The 16,121-nt window shown below is 42.3% G+C and overlaps 3 protein-coding genes across 4 annotated transcripts in view; all 3 read right to left on the bottom strand.

Annotated features, from left to right (window-relative positions):
• LOC116502587 (zinc finger protein 420-like) overlaps window positions 1-16,001 on the bottom strand; it is an 82,207-nt gene extending 66,206 nt beyond the window's left edge. The window contains exon 1 of the mRNA XM_032208463.1: window positions 15,480-16,001. Coding sequence (XP_032064354.1) covers window positions 15,480-15,896 — 417 coding nt within the window. The 5' untranslated portion in view covers window positions 15,897-16,001. The remainder of the gene's footprint in view (window positions 1-15,479) is intronic.
• On the bottom strand, window positions 487-6,811 carry LOC116503344 (zinc finger protein 420-like). Of its 2 annotated transcripts, none has more exons than XM_032209709.1 (4): window positions 5,635-6,811; window positions 4,782-4,895; window positions 3,867-3,993; window positions 487-2,555 (listed from the first exon to the last, which is right to left on the bottom strand). In XM_032209709.1, the coding sequence occupies exons 1-4, from the start codon at window positions 6,034-6,036 to the stop codon at window positions 646-648; spliced, it is 2,553 nt and encodes an 850-aa protein (XP_032065600.1). In that variant the 5' UTR covers window positions 6,037-6,811; the 3' UTR covers window positions 487-645. The 2 variants fall into 2 exon arrangements, with proteins under 2 accessions (XP_032065600.1, XP_032065601.1); XM_032209710.1 differs by having other exon boundaries at window positions 487-2,552; window positions 5,635-6,810.
• On the bottom strand, window positions 10,412-14,494 carry LOC116503361 (zinc finger protein 883-like). The gene is made up of 2 exons (XM_032209730.1): window positions 13,514-14,494; window positions 10,412-12,628 (listed from the first exon to the last, which is right to left on the bottom strand). Exons 1-2 carry the CDS (start codon window positions 13,545-13,547, stop codon window positions 10,539-10,541), a joined length of 2,124 nt encoding a protein of 707 aa, XP_032065621.1. The 5' UTR covers window positions 13,548-14,494; the 3' UTR covers window positions 10,412-10,538.
• Window positions 16,002-16,121: the final 120 nt, after the last annotated feature.

The following is a 16,121-nucleotide window of genomic DNA, read 5'->3' on the forward strand; positions in this document are numbered from 1 at the left end:
GCAACCCTTTATGCCACAATTGTTAATCAAATCACTGCGGTTCTCAGGTATGGTTGGAAACTTACAACAAGCACAGTCAATGTGGGAAAGCAGTTTCACTTAATACATATGGTTAAGTGAAACTGCCTTCCCAATTGACTGTGCTTGTTGCATTTCCAAATGGAAATCACATGACCCTGGATGCCGCAAGAATCATAAATGCAGATACTCGACTTATCAAATGGAAATTTATTTTAGATATTTGTTAAGTGAGTTTTGCCCCATTTTACGATCTTTCTTGCCACCGTTAAGTGAATCATTGCAGTTAGCAAGTTAATAAGCTGGTGGTTAATGGAATCTGGCTTCCTCATTGAGGGGAACAGATGACCTTGGGACAGAGCAACTGTCATAAATATGAACCAGTTGCCATGCATCTGAATTTTGATCATATGATCATGGGGATTTTGCAATGGTCACAAGTGTGAAAACTGGTCTCAGTCACTTTTTTCCTTTTATTTCATTTTTCCATTGTAACTTTGATCATTAAATGAACAGTTGTAAGTTGAGGACTAGCTGTATATGGCCTGTCCATAATATGGATTCTTTTATGAGAAATAAGTTTGCCTTTCTGACTAAACCTATTTCCACATTCCAGGCATTTATAGTTTATGCCAGGTGGATAGTTTGATGGATAGTAAGGGCTGTGTTTTCAATCTCTTCCCACACTGCCTTCGGGTATGTTTTTTCTCCTGTGTGGATCCTCTCATGACGATTAAGAGAACTTTTGAAACTGAAGTTCTTTCCACATTCTGTGCATGTATGGGGTCTCTCCCCTGTGTGAGTTATTTTATGGGAATTAAGATGTCCTTTCTGAGTAAAGCTCTTTCCACACTCCAGGCATTTATATGGTCTCTCCCCTGTGTGGATCCTTTGGTGACGAGTAAGAACTTTGTTGTCAAAAAAGCTCTTTCCACACTCTGTGCATTGATATGGTCTCTCCCCTGTGTGGATCCTTTGATGGATAGTAAGGGCTGCCTTCTCAAAGAATCTCTTTCCACATTCCTGGCAACTAAGTTTTTTCTCTCCTCTGTGGATCCTGTCATGACGATTAAAACTACCCCTAAAATGGAAACTCTTTTCACACATTGTGCATTTATATGGTTTCTCCCCTGTGTGAATCCTTTCATGAGAATTAAGTTTTCCTATTAAAGCAAAGTCTTTTCCACATTCCGTGCAACTATATGGTTTCTCAGCTATGTGGATCCTTTGATGGCCATTAAGACCAGTCTTGCTAAAGAAGCTCTTTCCACATTCTGTGCATTTATATGGTTTTTCTCCTGTGTGGATTCTTTCCTGAGTAAGATGTTCTTCCTGCTTTCCATACTCAATGCAGTTATATGGTCTCTCCCCTGTGTGGATTCTTTGATGATAATTAAGCTGTCCTTTCTGAATAAAGCTCTTTCCACACTCCAGGCATTTATAGGGTCTCTCCCCTGTGTGGATCCTTTGATGGACAGCAAGGGTTCTGTTATCAAAGAATCTCCTTGCGCACACACTGCAGCTATATTTTCTCTCCCCCGTGTGGACCCTCTCATGGCGATTAAGAGAACTTTTGGAACGGAAGCTCTTTGCACACTGCATGCATTTGTAGGGTCTCTCCCCTGTGTGGACTCTTTTGTGAGAATTGAGATGTCCTATCTGACTAAAGCTCTTTCCACACACCAGACATTGATAGGGTTTATCCCCTGTGTGGATCCTTTGATGACGAGTAAGACCTTTGTTTTCAAAAAAGCTCTTTCCACACTCCAGGCATTTATACGGTCTCTCTCCTGTGTGACTCCTTTGATGGATAGTGAGAGATCTATTCTCAAAGAATCTCTTTCCACACTTGTTGCACCTATATTTTTTCTCCCTTCTGTGGATCCTCTCATGGCGGATAAGACTAGGCCTGAAATGGAAACACTTTCCACACACTGTGCATTTATATGGTTTCTCTCCTGTGTGAATCCTTTTATGAGCAATAAGTTTTCCTATTAAAGCAAAATCCTTTCCACATTCTACACAGCTATATGATTTCTCAGTTATGTGAATCCTTTGATGGCCATTAAGGCTAGCCTTGTTACAGAAGCTCTTTCCACACTCTGTGCATTTATATGGTTTCTCTCCTATGTACATCCTTTTATGAGAATTAAGTTTTCCTATCGAAGCAAAGCCCTTTCCACATTCCTCGCAACTATATGGTTTCTCAGTTATGTGGATCCTCTGATGGCCATTAAGGCTAGCATTACTATCAAAGCTCTTTCCACATTTTGTGCATATTTTAGTCTCTCTACTCCAACTGGAATCCTCCCCCAAGTTCACAATACTTTGTGGTTTGTGTTTGCTATTAAGGTTCTCAGGTAAAGTAAGAGAAAAGAAATGATGAGATGTGGAGGGCTCTTCCACCCAACCTTCTGAGTGGCTTTCCTCTTGTATTTTTGGATTTGTTTGATGGTCAAATGTCACTTCTCCTTCATAGTTTGCTGTTGGCAGCGACATTAACCACTCCTGGTTCTCCTTCTCCATTGCATCACCTGCTTGGAAAGAAGCAAATAGAAATTTCTATGGAAATTTAGAACTGTGAGGAGAGGGCAAGATAACTTTTCATGAGGTGAGGAAATTCTTGGGGATTTCACCAAAACCGGCAGGTGGATGTCAGGCTTGGACTGCCGAAACTTTTTGATGAAAGAGAGAACTGGAGATTGCCCATTTATACTTTATACTGCCAATTTTTGTAAGCTAACAGCAAAAGCTGTCAATTCTTGCAGACACGTTATCAGCTAAAGGTTGTAGGTTCCATCATGCTTTTAACCTTTTCTCTCTTTACTGGAATCATAAGTTAGTAACGAAAACTAACAACAGTTGTCTCTCTGGAAACAACTGACAAGGCTTCACTGGAATTATAAATGCAAGTGAATGATACCATTTTAAATTGAAATATAAGAGATTTATTGGAGTTATTTCAAGGAAATTGTAAGTGAACTTGAAGGATGATAAGAATTTGGAGTGAAAAGAATATAGGAAAAAATATGGGATTTAATGATAGATGGGAGGAAGAAGTTAGGAGTTGACAACATTTGATAAGTTTTTAATTCCTTTTTTGCAAAGTTTAATTGTTAAAAGAGGAATGAGCAAAAGGAGACTAAGTGGAAGTGGGAAATATATTATTAAGTATTTATGTTATTAGATATTTTTGTTAATTTTTACTGGATCTTTTCTGAATATTAAGGAGATCTGAAGATTTAGAGATGAGTTCATAGAATATTGTTGACACATGGAATGAAAAGGTATTTTGGTTGTGTTTTGATAGATAAGTTGTTAATGTTAAACATACTTGTTGGAGATGGAGAAATTTCTTTCATATACATGCAAATTTAGGTATGAGGGTGTTTCTGCATTTTCCAAATATTTTTTTTCCTTTTCTTTCTTATTTATTTTGCATTACACTGATTTATATGTTTTAACTTTTTAAGATAATCCTTAATAAAATTAGGGGGAGGGGAACAGCTTTTAAGGAGGGATCTTCTCGAAAAACATGCTCCATCTGCATTCCAGGTATAGCATCAGCTATGAATTCAACTTGGAGGTCTTGGATGCAAAATGTAAGCTAGAAAATACTGATGATATCCAAAGGATTTTTCAGCTGGGATCCACATTAAGACTTTGTTGTTGAGTGGACAATTTGAGGTGTTCCCCAAAACTATAGTAAGCTTTTCTAACAAGGCCTTAAGATGTATCACTTTAAGCAACTTGACTGCAAGTATCGTCTTTGTTTACCACCACCACCCCCATTGAAAAAAACCCTTTCTTCCCTAATGAATGGAACCCAGAACAAAGTAGGGACTTACTCAGGTCAATAATATTCCTAAAAGCTTCCAATGTGACTTCTCTACACAACACTCTCTGGTCAGAATCCATCAGCATCCACTCCTCTTCTGTGAAGTCCACAGTGACTTCCTCAAAGGGATTAGAGCCCTAGAATGAGAATACTATATAGGAGACAGTCCCAGAAAAGACATTTTCTCTCTTATTACACAAAACAGACCTTTACAAGAAACCAAATGAACATTTGCTTATAAAACAAATGTACCTCTGGTTGTCCACATGGTTTTGTGACTATGAAGCCGCCAGTCTCCTTGCCCTAATAGCTGGGCTTCTGAAGTTCACAAAACATGACTGCATCCAAATTGCTGAATAGCAACACAGCACCCTTTGGGTTGCTTCCTGCTGGTTTGGAATTACTCCCAAGTGGGATTTAGAAAGTAGAATCCAGAGGCTCACCTGACTTGGGGAGGAAATTCTACATGCTTTATATAAAACAGGACACAGCGACTAGGAATTTATTCCATGGCCTATTTCAAAAGGGCCTGGAAATCAAGGACACTTAAAGAACAGTCTTACTGATACAGCTATTTAGTGTTGATCTTAGGGCTTTTTAATGGGAAATCTGCCCTTAAGACACAATGTTTCTGAAGCAGTTATTATGCTATTGCAATAATTTTAACTGGGGTTTTTAAACTGGTTTCTCCACTCTTCTGTGAAGTATTACAAAATATTCAGCAAATGCATTGCCTAACACAAACCTCTCAGACTCCAAGTTGTCTCATTTGTGTCTCCAAAATGATCTGAGAGTTGATGAATAAGGCTGGGTGGGTGGGGAGTAGAGACTGTTCAACTACATAGACTCAGCATTTGGCTGTACTGCAGAAGAGCTCAGGAAGGGAGCTTGAACTCTGCTGCTCTCAGAAGAAACCTAGAGTTACCTGCTGAAATGGCCCAAGTTGGGACCTGCTGAAAAGCAACTCTTGAGAAGGACTGCATCCATTTCCTCTTTCCTGTAGCTCTGCTGAGATCTCTCCGGTGAACAGTTCCTGCATCTGAAAAGATTTTTGTGAAATGTTTCATTGCCTATCTTTAGTTCCTATTATCATTCTGATTAGTTGTTTCTTTACTTGTCTCCTTGATAGTTTTGGCCTTTCCAAAGCTGTACCTATGGATGTACCTATGCCTCTTCTATCTCTTCCATCAGGAGTCTTTTCTTTTATATTTAATAATATTTAGCTCTTGAGTAGGGAGACACAGCAATGTAATTCAGGGACAGACCTTGGAATGAACACCAAGATAGTTTTGTGCAGAAGATGCACACCGTCTCCTTATGGGAACTGAGAAACTTTGTTCAGTATAGATCTTCAACCATTCCCCTAACATCATTTCCACAGACCACTACACCATACCAACCTATGTTCTCTAGATGTATGTTCCCACCGACTGTTTGTAAAGAAGAGAAGGAGGACTTTGAAATAAGATTTGTTATATCATAAAGGAAAATGAATAGTCTAAAGAATGTCAGCTGATATGGAACAAATGATTCAGTTCATTCATGCATTAAAGGAAAGAAATGCAGGGTGAAGAAGGGGTTGAATGTCTCTTTCATTCTATGGAATTAACTCCAAAAGGAAAAATAAGCATTTGCATCAAGAAAAAAAATTCTTAACGTATTAGGAGTTTCAGAAAATCCTGCATGGATGTCTTCTGTGTGATTTCTTAACTGCTAGATGTTTTATTATTACGCCCCTCCCCCCTTCAAAGGGACACCAAGGATGACACTTTTCTCACCTGCTGCCCCTTTCCGGGCTCCGGGGCGGCTGCGGGGCCGAGGAGGCAGCCTTCGGCCAGGGCCACCGCCTGGGCGCAGCTCTCCGCCCCGCACTCCCTCAGCCAGCCCGCCAGCTCCGGGGGCAGCAGGGCCAGCAGCTGCTCCAGCACCACCAGGTCCAACATCTCGGCTTTGCTGCTCCGCTCGGGCCGCAGCCACCCCCGGCACAGCCGGTGCAGGCGGCTGCAAAGCGCCCGGGGCCCCTCGGCCTCCCGGGAACCGCAGCTGCGGAAACGCCAGCGCTCGGCCTCGGAGCTGCGGGGCTCCTCGGGGAGGCCGCTCGGGCCGCCGCTTTCCTCGCCGGACTCCACGCCGCCGCAGCCGCCGCTCCCCGCCTGAAGGGGAGACTCCCAGGCCTCCATTCCGTCTCCGGCTTCAGCGCAGCCCCGGCGCGGGGGTGAACACCCTCCGAGGCCGCCGCCTTCGCTCAAGGCCGACCCTCCTCCGCCCACTCGCCCCGCCCCTTCCCTGGTTTCACGCGGGGGTGGGGGAAGAGTGGGGGGTGGGGGCTCCCTCAGGGCTTTTGCGCCTCAGCGGAGCAACTGAAAATCGTTCCCGCCAAAATTTCACGCTCTGTCCTCGCCTCCTACAGCCTGGACCTCCCAGAGGTAGAGTTCTCTTTCCTAGAGAGGGAAAAGCCTACAGGCCACCGGTTGTTTTTTTCCTTTGCTGCACGAGCGCGCTTACCCCCCCCGCCCCCAGCGCAAGCGGAGGCCTCCGCTCTTTGTACTGCAGGTAATGCTTTCTGCGCATGCTCTGCTCCGTTGTGACGTCAAGATCTTTTGGACGCCTGCGCTGGCGCAGTGTTTGCCCTTATGGGGTGAGAAGGGGCGGCTTGGCGAAAAGGGCGAGGAGGTTGAGGATGCTGGGAAGGGGGTGGGGGCTGAAATAAACAAAGCGACCTTGGGATGAAAAGTGCTTTCCTACTCCTATGTCGTGGGGATGTCGTCTTTCCCAGAATCTCTTGGACATGTGAATGTTCTCCTGGGACGTTGGGTTAAAGTGGGGCAGGATGGAGCTCTGGAAATGAGAGAGAATGGAGATAAAAACCCCAGGACAGAATCCAAGCAGATTATTTATTATGAAATAAGTAAGTGTAGGAAGAAATGCCCATCTGGGTTCACTTCCAAATGGGGAAAAAGACACTGGAAACATGGAAGCTGTTTGGAAAGATGGTTTAATGGTAGACAGGATCACATGGCTTGAGCTCCTGAGCAAAGGGCCGAGATGCTGAGAGTCCCTGGATTTATGCCCTTTCCTGGGCTTTTAATTTCCTGGGGCACAGGAAGAATATCCTGATTGGTTGCTGTCAGAGGTCATAGCTTTGTAGGTTGTGTGCTAAGTTTGGTTAAAACTTGGTGGATGGTGTACTAATGAAGGGCAATGAGATGGGGTAGATTTTGGTGATGTAGAATAGGCTGGCTCAGGCTTTAATGGCCCATTGACAAAGGGGTGGGGGATGCGTTTCTGCCTCTCTGAGTTTCTACTCTTTTTAAGTGAAATATTCTGCCCTTTTAATATTTCCTAAAATATTTCATTTTCTAGGAGATGGGGTGGGTGCTAACTTTTTACAAGGGCAAATAAACACTTTGGAGATTCCTTCAAGCAACTTTGTCCTCTCCATTCTGTTGTACCCTATGGTGAAGGTATCTTTTTTTTCTAAAGCGGGGTGTATCCTTTATTTGCCTTGGTTCTCTATATCTGTGCTGTCTTTGCTAAATTTTGAAAAAAAGAAAGAAAAAAGAGCCAGATAGGGAGACAGTAGAAAGCACACAAAAACCTCCTGTTGGTGCAGTCTGGTAGCCTTTTTAACCACCTGGAAGGGAGGCATAAGGCTATGAAGCTTTCAAGGCGGACTACTTCTGAGTTTGCTGTTGATGCTTAATAAGGAAGCCCAGAAGTGGACTACAAAGGAAATTAAATAGCAAGAACTGCTTGTCTAATCCTCAGCCAGGGAAGCAGCCTCACCATATACACACTAATAGATGGGACTTTGGAAAAGGAGGAACATTATAGCACTTGTTAGCTGAGAAGCACAAGGCAGGAGATAATATACCTTCTTGGATATGAAAGTAATGCCAGTTCTTCGTTTCTCATGTCCACAGTAATAAATGATGTGATCTGCTTATCAAAATGTCCAATTCCAGTTATGTCAATAAATTGTGATAGAGAAAAAGGTACGATAAGACTAACAGAAAAAACTAAGTGTGTAGGAAGAAAATACAACTGGAAAAAAGATTAAACATATATAGTAGCTTTCAATATTTTCTACAGCAGTTATGTAGAGTTATATTTGAGAGTTGGAGGTTTGTTTTCCGAGCTTGTGGGTTGGTTTCTGAACATTTCGTTAACAGGCTAAGTAAAATCTTCAGCAGAATTTGGGGAATGTCAGTGTTGGTGTTCTGCTTATAAAGGCTTCATGTGGTCAGTAGGTCTTGTTATGGGAGGCTCACCTGAAGTGAGTCTGATGTGACTCTCCCATCAGACCGATGTTATATTTTGAGCAGATCTTAAAGAATATGAGCAGCATTGAGTGACAGACTAACATAAAGGAATGCATTGCATAAAACAACCTCAAAGTACAAGGGGTACAGTTATAATACTAATAACAATGGCAATTAGTGTTTCTTGAAAATATTCCATCCCTAATTCTAGCTAACTTCTGTTGTGAAACTAAGCCTTTATGAAACATCCATAATTCTTTCATTAATCTACATGCAGCCACCATATAATCCACTAATAATTGATATAATGACATCCTGTTTTGCTATATTATATCTATCAAAGAAAAGATGTTATCCAAAGCAGCTTATGGCTCCTTGAGGTGTCATTAAAAAACACTTTAAAACTTACAACAAATGCAGCCAAAATTTGAATGTCTTTATTGGTTATCATTTATTCTGTGTAATTGCATGCCACAACCAACTACCCCCTGTGTTTTGTAAGTTATGTCTAAAAGACCATTTCCTTTGGTAGTTTAATTTCTTGTGCTGAGACCAGAGGAATCCCTGTTATCCACAGTACAAATTCCTTGCTTGGAATTTGGTATAAATTTAAAACTGAATGCCACTACTCCATTGCAACCTACCGCCTAATCTGCTGCATAGTGTGTTATATGTCAAGCCCCAGGCAACATTCTTTAAAATATGAGTGCCATTGTGTTTGAGTATTTGCCATGTATAAATTTGTAATTTAACATTTGCAGATACTTCATAATTATCGGGATTAAAACAAGTGATTTTTTTTTTTAATGATTTTATTAATATTTGTAGGCCGCCCTTTTCCCTGAGGGGACTCAGGGCGGCTCACATAAAATCGGGAAGGGGAATACAGACATTAAGATAAGACATATAATAAAATAGTAGACAACATACATTCATCATTCGGGAGGGGAACTATCCTTGTCCCCAGGCCTGACGGGCGAGCCAGTTCTTCAAGGCTGTGCGGAAGGCCTGGACGGTGGCGAGGGTGCGAATCTCTACGGGGAGCTCGTTCCAAAGGGTCGGGGCTACTACTGAGAAGGCCCTCCTCCTTGTAGTTGCCAGCCGACACTGGCTGGCCGATGGTATACGGAGGAGGCCTAATCTATGTGATCTTATTGGTCGCAGGGATGTAATTGGCAGAAGGCGGTCTCTCAAGTATCCAGATCCACTGCCATGTAGGGCTTTATGGGTGACTAATAGCACCTTGAAGCGCATCCGGAGATCGACAGGTAGCCAGCGCAGCTCGCGGAGGATAGGTGTTATGCGGGTGAACCGAGGTGCACCCACAATCACTCGCGCGGCCGCATTCTGTACTAGCTGAAGTCGCCGGATGCTCTTCAAGGGCAGCCCCATGTAGAGCATGTTGCAGTATTCCAGCCTAGAGGTCACAAGGGCCCGGGTGACTGTTGTGAGAGCCTCCCGATTCAGGTAGGGTCGCAACTGGCGCACCAGGCGAACCTGGGCGAATGCCCCCCTGGTCACAGCCATTAAATGGTGGTCAAACGATAGCTGTGAGTCTATCACAGTATAGGAGAAACGCCACTTGCCTGTTTGAGCAATTAACATTGCTGAAAATAGATTGGGACATTATATATAATATTGCTGCATAATAAATAAATCAAATGCAAGTGTGATTTACTCATCAATCATATAGCACCAAAAACAAAGACTTTCCTTACTCTGGTTGAAAGTCACACTTGCAATAGCTGGAAGTTCTGCTTTCTAAGTGGCTAAACATTGAGATGGATAGGCTTGACATATCAGGAAAAGAATAAAATTCATCAGTATCACAAAGAATAAAATTTGCTGATGAGGAATAACCCCTCTCCACCAATAAAATCAATTAATGGAACCTTGTCTTTTCATATTTAAAAAGGAAAGATAGTTCTAAACTTAACTTTTCATATTTAAAAAGGTACAAATAGTTCTAAACTTAACAACCACAATTCAGCCCAACATTTCCCTTGCTAAGATAGTTAACTGAGTTGTGCCCTAGTTTACAACTTTTTATGTTACAGTTGTTAAGCAAATCAATGCAGTTCTTAAGTGAATGTATACTTGTTAAGCAAATCTGCTGTCATTGACTGTAGTTTACAAATGGAGGTCATATTAACATCGGCATGTTGCAACCATCATGAATGCATGCCAGTTGCCAAGTGCCTGAATTTTGACCATGTGATCATGGGGATGCTGAAAAGGCGGGAAAACTGATCTAAGTCACTTTTTTCATTTTGCAGTATTCCATTTTTTTCATTGCAACTTTGAACAGTCACTAAGTCAACGGTTAAGTCAAGAACTATTGTGTATGGTCTCTCCATAGTATTGTTTCTTTTAGGAGAATTAAATTGTCCTATGTGAGTAACTGTTTCCACACCAGGCATTTATACAACGTGGATCCTCTGATGGATAGTAAGGGCTCTCTTCTCAATGAATCTCTTTCCACACTTCCCACAGCAATGTTGTTTCTCTCTTGTGTGGATCCTCTTATGGCAATTAAGAGAACTTTTGAAACAAAAGCTCTTTCCACACTCTGTGCATTTATATGGTTTCTCCCCTGTGTGGATTCTTTTATGAGAATTAAGCTGTCCTTTCTGAACAAAGCTGTTTCCACATTCCAGGCATTTATAAGGTTTCTCCCCTGAGTGGATTCTTTTATGAGAACTAAGTTGTCCTTTCTGAATGAAGCTCTTTCCACACTCTGTGCATTTAAATGGTTTATTCCCTGTATGGATCTTTTGGTGACAAGTAAGCACTTTATTCTCAAAAAAGCTCTTTCCACACTCCATACATTTATAGGGTCTCTCTCCTGTGTGAAATCTTTTATGAGAATTAAGCTGTCCTTTCTGAATAAAGCTCTTTCCACACTCCAGGCATTTATATGGTTTATCCCCCGTGTGAATCTTTAAGTGTCGAGCTAGATGCGTGTTTGTTCTGAAGCTCCTTCCACACTCTGTGCATTTATACAGTCTCTCTCCTGAGTGGAGCCTTTGATGAGCATTAAGTAGTTGTTTCTGAGTAAAGCTCTTTCCACACTGTGTGCATTCATAAGGTTTCTCTCCTGTGTGAATCCTTTTATGAGAATTAAGTTTTCCTATTAAATCAAAGGACTTTCCACATTCCTCACAACTATATGGTTTCTCAGCCATGTGGCTCCTTTGATGGCTATTAAGACTAGGCTTGCTACGGAAGTTTTTTCCACACTCTGTGCATTTATATGGTTTTTCTCCTGTATGGATTCTTTCATGATTAGTAAGATTTTCTTTCTGAGTAAATTGCTTTCCACACATTATGCATTTATAGGGTTTCTCCCCTGTGTGGATTCTATTATGATAATTAAGTTTTCCTTTCTCAATAAAGCACTTTCCACAAACTAGGCACTTATATGGTTTATCCCCTGTATGAATCCTTTGATGATGAGTAAGTACCTGGTTGTCAAAAAAGCTCTTGTCACACTCCAAGCATTTATATGGCCTTTCCCCAGTATGAATTCTTTTATGAGAATTAAGTTTTCCTTTCAAAATAAAGCTCTTTCCACAATCCATGCATTTATAAGGTCTCTCCCCTGTGTGGATCCTTTGATGGATAGTAAGAATTCTTTTTTCTAAGAATCTCCTTCCACACTCGCTGCAGACATGTTTTTTCTCCACTCTGTGGATTCTCTCATGGTGGTTAAGATAACTTTTCAAACGGAAGCTCTTTCCACACACTCTGCATTTATACGGTCTCTCCCCTGTGTGCATCCTTTTATGAGAATTAAGTTGTCCTTTCTGAATAAAACTCTTTCCACACTCAAAGCATTTATATGGTTTATTCTCTGTATGGATCCATTGGTGACAAGTAAGGACCTTGTTGTCAAAAAAGCTCTTTCCACACTCCAGACATGTATATGGTCTCTCCCCAAGGTGGATTCTTTGATGGGTAGTAAGAGATCTATTGTCAAAAAATCTCTTTCCACACTCCTTGCAACTAAGTTTTTTCTCCCCTCTATGGATCCTCTCATGGCGATAAATACTACTCCTGAAATGGAAGCTCTTTCCACACTCCAAGCATTTATATGATTTATCCCCTGTATGAATCCATTGCCGATGAGTAAGGACTTTATTGTCAAAAAAGCTCTTTCCATAATCCAGGCGTTGGTAAATTCTCTCCCCTTTTTGGATCCTTTGATGGCCATTAAGACTACTCTTACTACTAAAGTTATTTCCATACTTTGTGCATATTTTAGTCTTTTTTTTTAGACCGGAAACCTTCCCCAATTTCACAATGGTATGTGCCTTGTGTTTCCTAAAAAGGTTCTTACGTAAAGTAAGAGAAAAGGAATGCAATGTGGAGATCTTTTCCTCTCCACCTTCTGAATGGCTTCTTTCTTTTGTTTTTTGATTCCTTTGATGGCCAAACATCACTTCTACTTCATAATTTAATGTTTGCAGCGGCATTAGCCTCTCCTGCTTCTCCTTCTCCATTGGGTCACCTGCATGGAAAAAAGAAAATTTAGAAACTGTGAGGGAAGGGGAGATAACATCTTGTAGGGTGAGGAGAACCAACACCGCCATTTTTCTGTAGGGGATTTTGCCGAAATTGGCAGGTGGATGTCAGACTTAGCCTGCTGAAGTTTTTCTAGAAAAGAGAACTGGAGATTGTTCATATGTACTTTACATATCCGATTATTTTACACAGTCAGCAAAACCTGTCATTTCTGCAACCACTTGCAATCAGATAAAAGTTGTGGGTTCTATCATGCTCTGAACCGTAAATGTAGCCTTTATAATTTATAGAATATTGTGTGACATGGAATGAAGAGGTATTTTGGTTGTATTTTAAAAGACAGCGATGAGTTGTTAATGTTGAACATACATGTGGGAGATGAAAGCGGAAATTTCTTTCATAAACATATACACAGACCGATATGGCGGTGTTTCTGCATTTTTTAAATTATTTTCCTTTTCATATATTTTGCATTGCATTTGTACATGTGTTTTATCTCTTGAGGATAAAATTAATAAAATTATATGAAAAACCCAGCTGTTAAGGAGGGAGCTTCTCCTCTGGAAAACATACCCATTTGTGTTCCAGGTATGGCATCAGCTATGAATTCAGCTCAGAAATGTTGGGTGAAAATTATTAGCTAGGAAATTCTGATGATATCCAAGAGATTTTTCAGCTGGGAATCACATTTAGACTTTGCTGTTGATTGGATAATCTGGGGCATTTCTCAAATTTATCATGAGCATTTCTAACAGGATCTTAAGGAGAGACAATCACCTTAAGTAACCTGACTGCAAGTATCTTTCCTGTTTACCGCTCACTGGAAAAACATTCCCCAATTAATGGAACCTAGAGCATAGTCGGGCCTTACCCAGGGCAGACATATTCCTAAAAGCATCCAACATGACTTCTCTACATAAGGCTCTCTGGCCAGAATCCAGCAAGTCCCACTCCTCTTCTGTGAAATCCACAGTGATCTCCTCAAAGGGTTTAGAGCCCTAGAATGAGAATATTCTTTAAAAGACAATCCCAGAAAAGACATGCATTTTTTCTTTAGTGCACAAAAGAGCTTTGCAAGAAACATAATGAGCAGTCTTACAGGAAAGAAACTGCTCCAGTTCCCATCTCCCTAATAACTGGTGCTCTAAATGCACTAAAGATGTTGTTGAATTGCAATAGCACTCCTTGGAGAGCCTCAGACTGGGTTGCAATAAGTCAGCAAGGATTTGGGAAACAGAAGCCACTGGCTCACTTGACTTCAGGAGCAAATTCTACATTCTTTACAAAACAGGACACAACAACTACCATTGTTGTGGGCATTTCTTATCTTCCTTATCTCAAAATGTTAGAAATAACCCTTGAAACACTTGAACATTCTTACTGATGCAGTCATTTAGTGGTGACTTTGAGGCTTTTTCATGGAAAAACCTGTACTAAAGACACAATATTTCTGAAGCAGTTATGCAATTCCAATAGTTTCAATTCATGCAATTATTTTTTTAATTGGCTTCCCCAATCCTCTGTGAAGTATTAAGATGTATTAAATGAATTATACTGCCAATGCAAAACCTCTCAGGCTGTGAATTTTCTCTTGTTTGTATTTCCAAAATTATCTTGAAAGTTGAATGAATGAGGCACATTGGGGGTGGGGAGGACACTGTGTTCAACTACACATAGACTCAGCATCTGGCTACACTGCAGAAGCAACTCATGAAAAGAGGGAGCTTAAACTCTGCTGCTCTCAGAGAAACTACAGTTACCTGCTGTAGTGCCCCAAGTTGGATCCTCCTGAAAAGCAACTCTCGAGAAGGACTGCATGGATTTCCTCTTTGCTGTAGCTCTGCTGAGATCTCTCCTGTGAACAGCTCCTACATATGAAAGAGAAGCCTGATTTATGATTCACGCTGATAGAACTGTAGTCATGTTACTTCTCTTGCCTTACCTTTGGAATTCCTCAACCCAAGTCAAAGACAATTCAATGAATCTGAAAGTAGATGCTATTTTGGGGTAAATAGTCTGCCATTTTAATGAAATGCTTCATTGCCTCTATTTCTTCTTTTCATTGTGATCAGGACTTGCTCCTTTTCTCCTTCTCGATAGCTGTGGCCTTTCCACCTTTGTAAATGGACCTATGCCTGTTCTATTTCTTCCTCCAGGAATCTTTTTCCTTTAGATTTAACAACCTGTAACTTGAATGGGGAGGAATCAATCTTCCCTTCTATTTGGTTTGGCTTCCCTATGCCTCTTTCAGTGGGGAGGCCATCACCTGGCAATTCAGGTACAGATCCTGGGATGAATACTGAAGATGGTTTTGTTGGGAAGATGCATATCCAGTCTCCTTATGGGAACTGAGATACCCTTTACACAATGATTATCCAGTCTGCTTTTCACCCGTTATCTTTCATTCTTACACTATACCAACATATGGTCTCTAGATATATATTCCCAGTGATTGTTTATAAACAAGACAACCAATCAAGTAAGACTTTAAAGTAAGATTTGCTATGTCATATAATGAGAATGGATAGTTTGAGGAATACCAGCTGAAATGGAACAAATCATTCATTCATTCATGCATGCATTAAAGGAAAGAAAGGCAGGGGGGAGAAAAAATTCTAGCTTCCTCTCTCAAACTCTTGGATTTCCTTACAGCCTAAGGCTGAAGTTCTCATTCCTCCCATGGATTTTTCTCCCAGAGGAAAAAGCATTCGCCTCAAGAACAAGTAAATTCTCAATGTATTAAGAGTTCCAAGAAAGGCAGCCATCTTTCTTCGGAATCTCTCTTATTTCTTACAATCTGCCATATACATCAGCGTCCAACGGTGAACTCTTCTCACCTGCCGCCCCTTTCCGGGCTCCGGGGCGGCTGCGGGGCCGAGCAGGCAGCCTTCGGCCAGGGCCACCGCCTGGGTGCAGCTCTCCGCCCCGCACTCCCTCAGCCAGCCCGCCAGCTCCGGGGGCAGCAGGGCCAGCAGCTGCTCCAGCACCACCAGGTCCAGCATCTCGGCTTTGCTGCTCCGCTCGGGGCGCAGCCACCCCCGGCACAGCTGGTGCAGGCGGCTGCAAAGCGCCCGGGGCCCCTCGGCCTCCCGGGATCCGCAACTGCGGAAGCGCCAGCGCTTGGCCTCGGAGCTGCGGGGCTCCTCGGAGAGGCCGCTCGGGCCGCCGCTTTCCTTGCCGGACTCCCCTCCGCAGCCGCTCCCCTCCTGAAGGGCCGTTGTTGCTCCCGCTCCCGGAGACCCCCGGGCCTCCATTCGGTCTCCGGCTTCAGCGCAGGCCGAACGGGGGGAAATTCCTTCCGATGCCTTCAGTCAAAGGGGACCCTTCACCGCCGATCCCCCCCCCCGCCTCTTTCCCGTTCCGAGGGGGGAGAAGGGAGGCTCCGCTCGCTCAGCGCTTTTGAGGCTGAGAAAAGCAGCTGCAAGTCGCTCCCTCTACAGCAGTTTCCCAGCCTTGGCAACTTGGATGGTCCGGACTTC

This window comes from Thamnophis elegans, chromosome 2 (assembly GCF_009769535.1).
Source record: "Thamnophis elegans isolate rThaEle1 chromosome 2, rThaEle1.pri, whole genome shotgun sequence".
Classification (NCBI taxonomy): domain Eukaryota; kingdom Metazoa; phylum Chordata; class Lepidosauria; order Squamata; family Colubridae; genus Thamnophis; species Thamnophis elegans.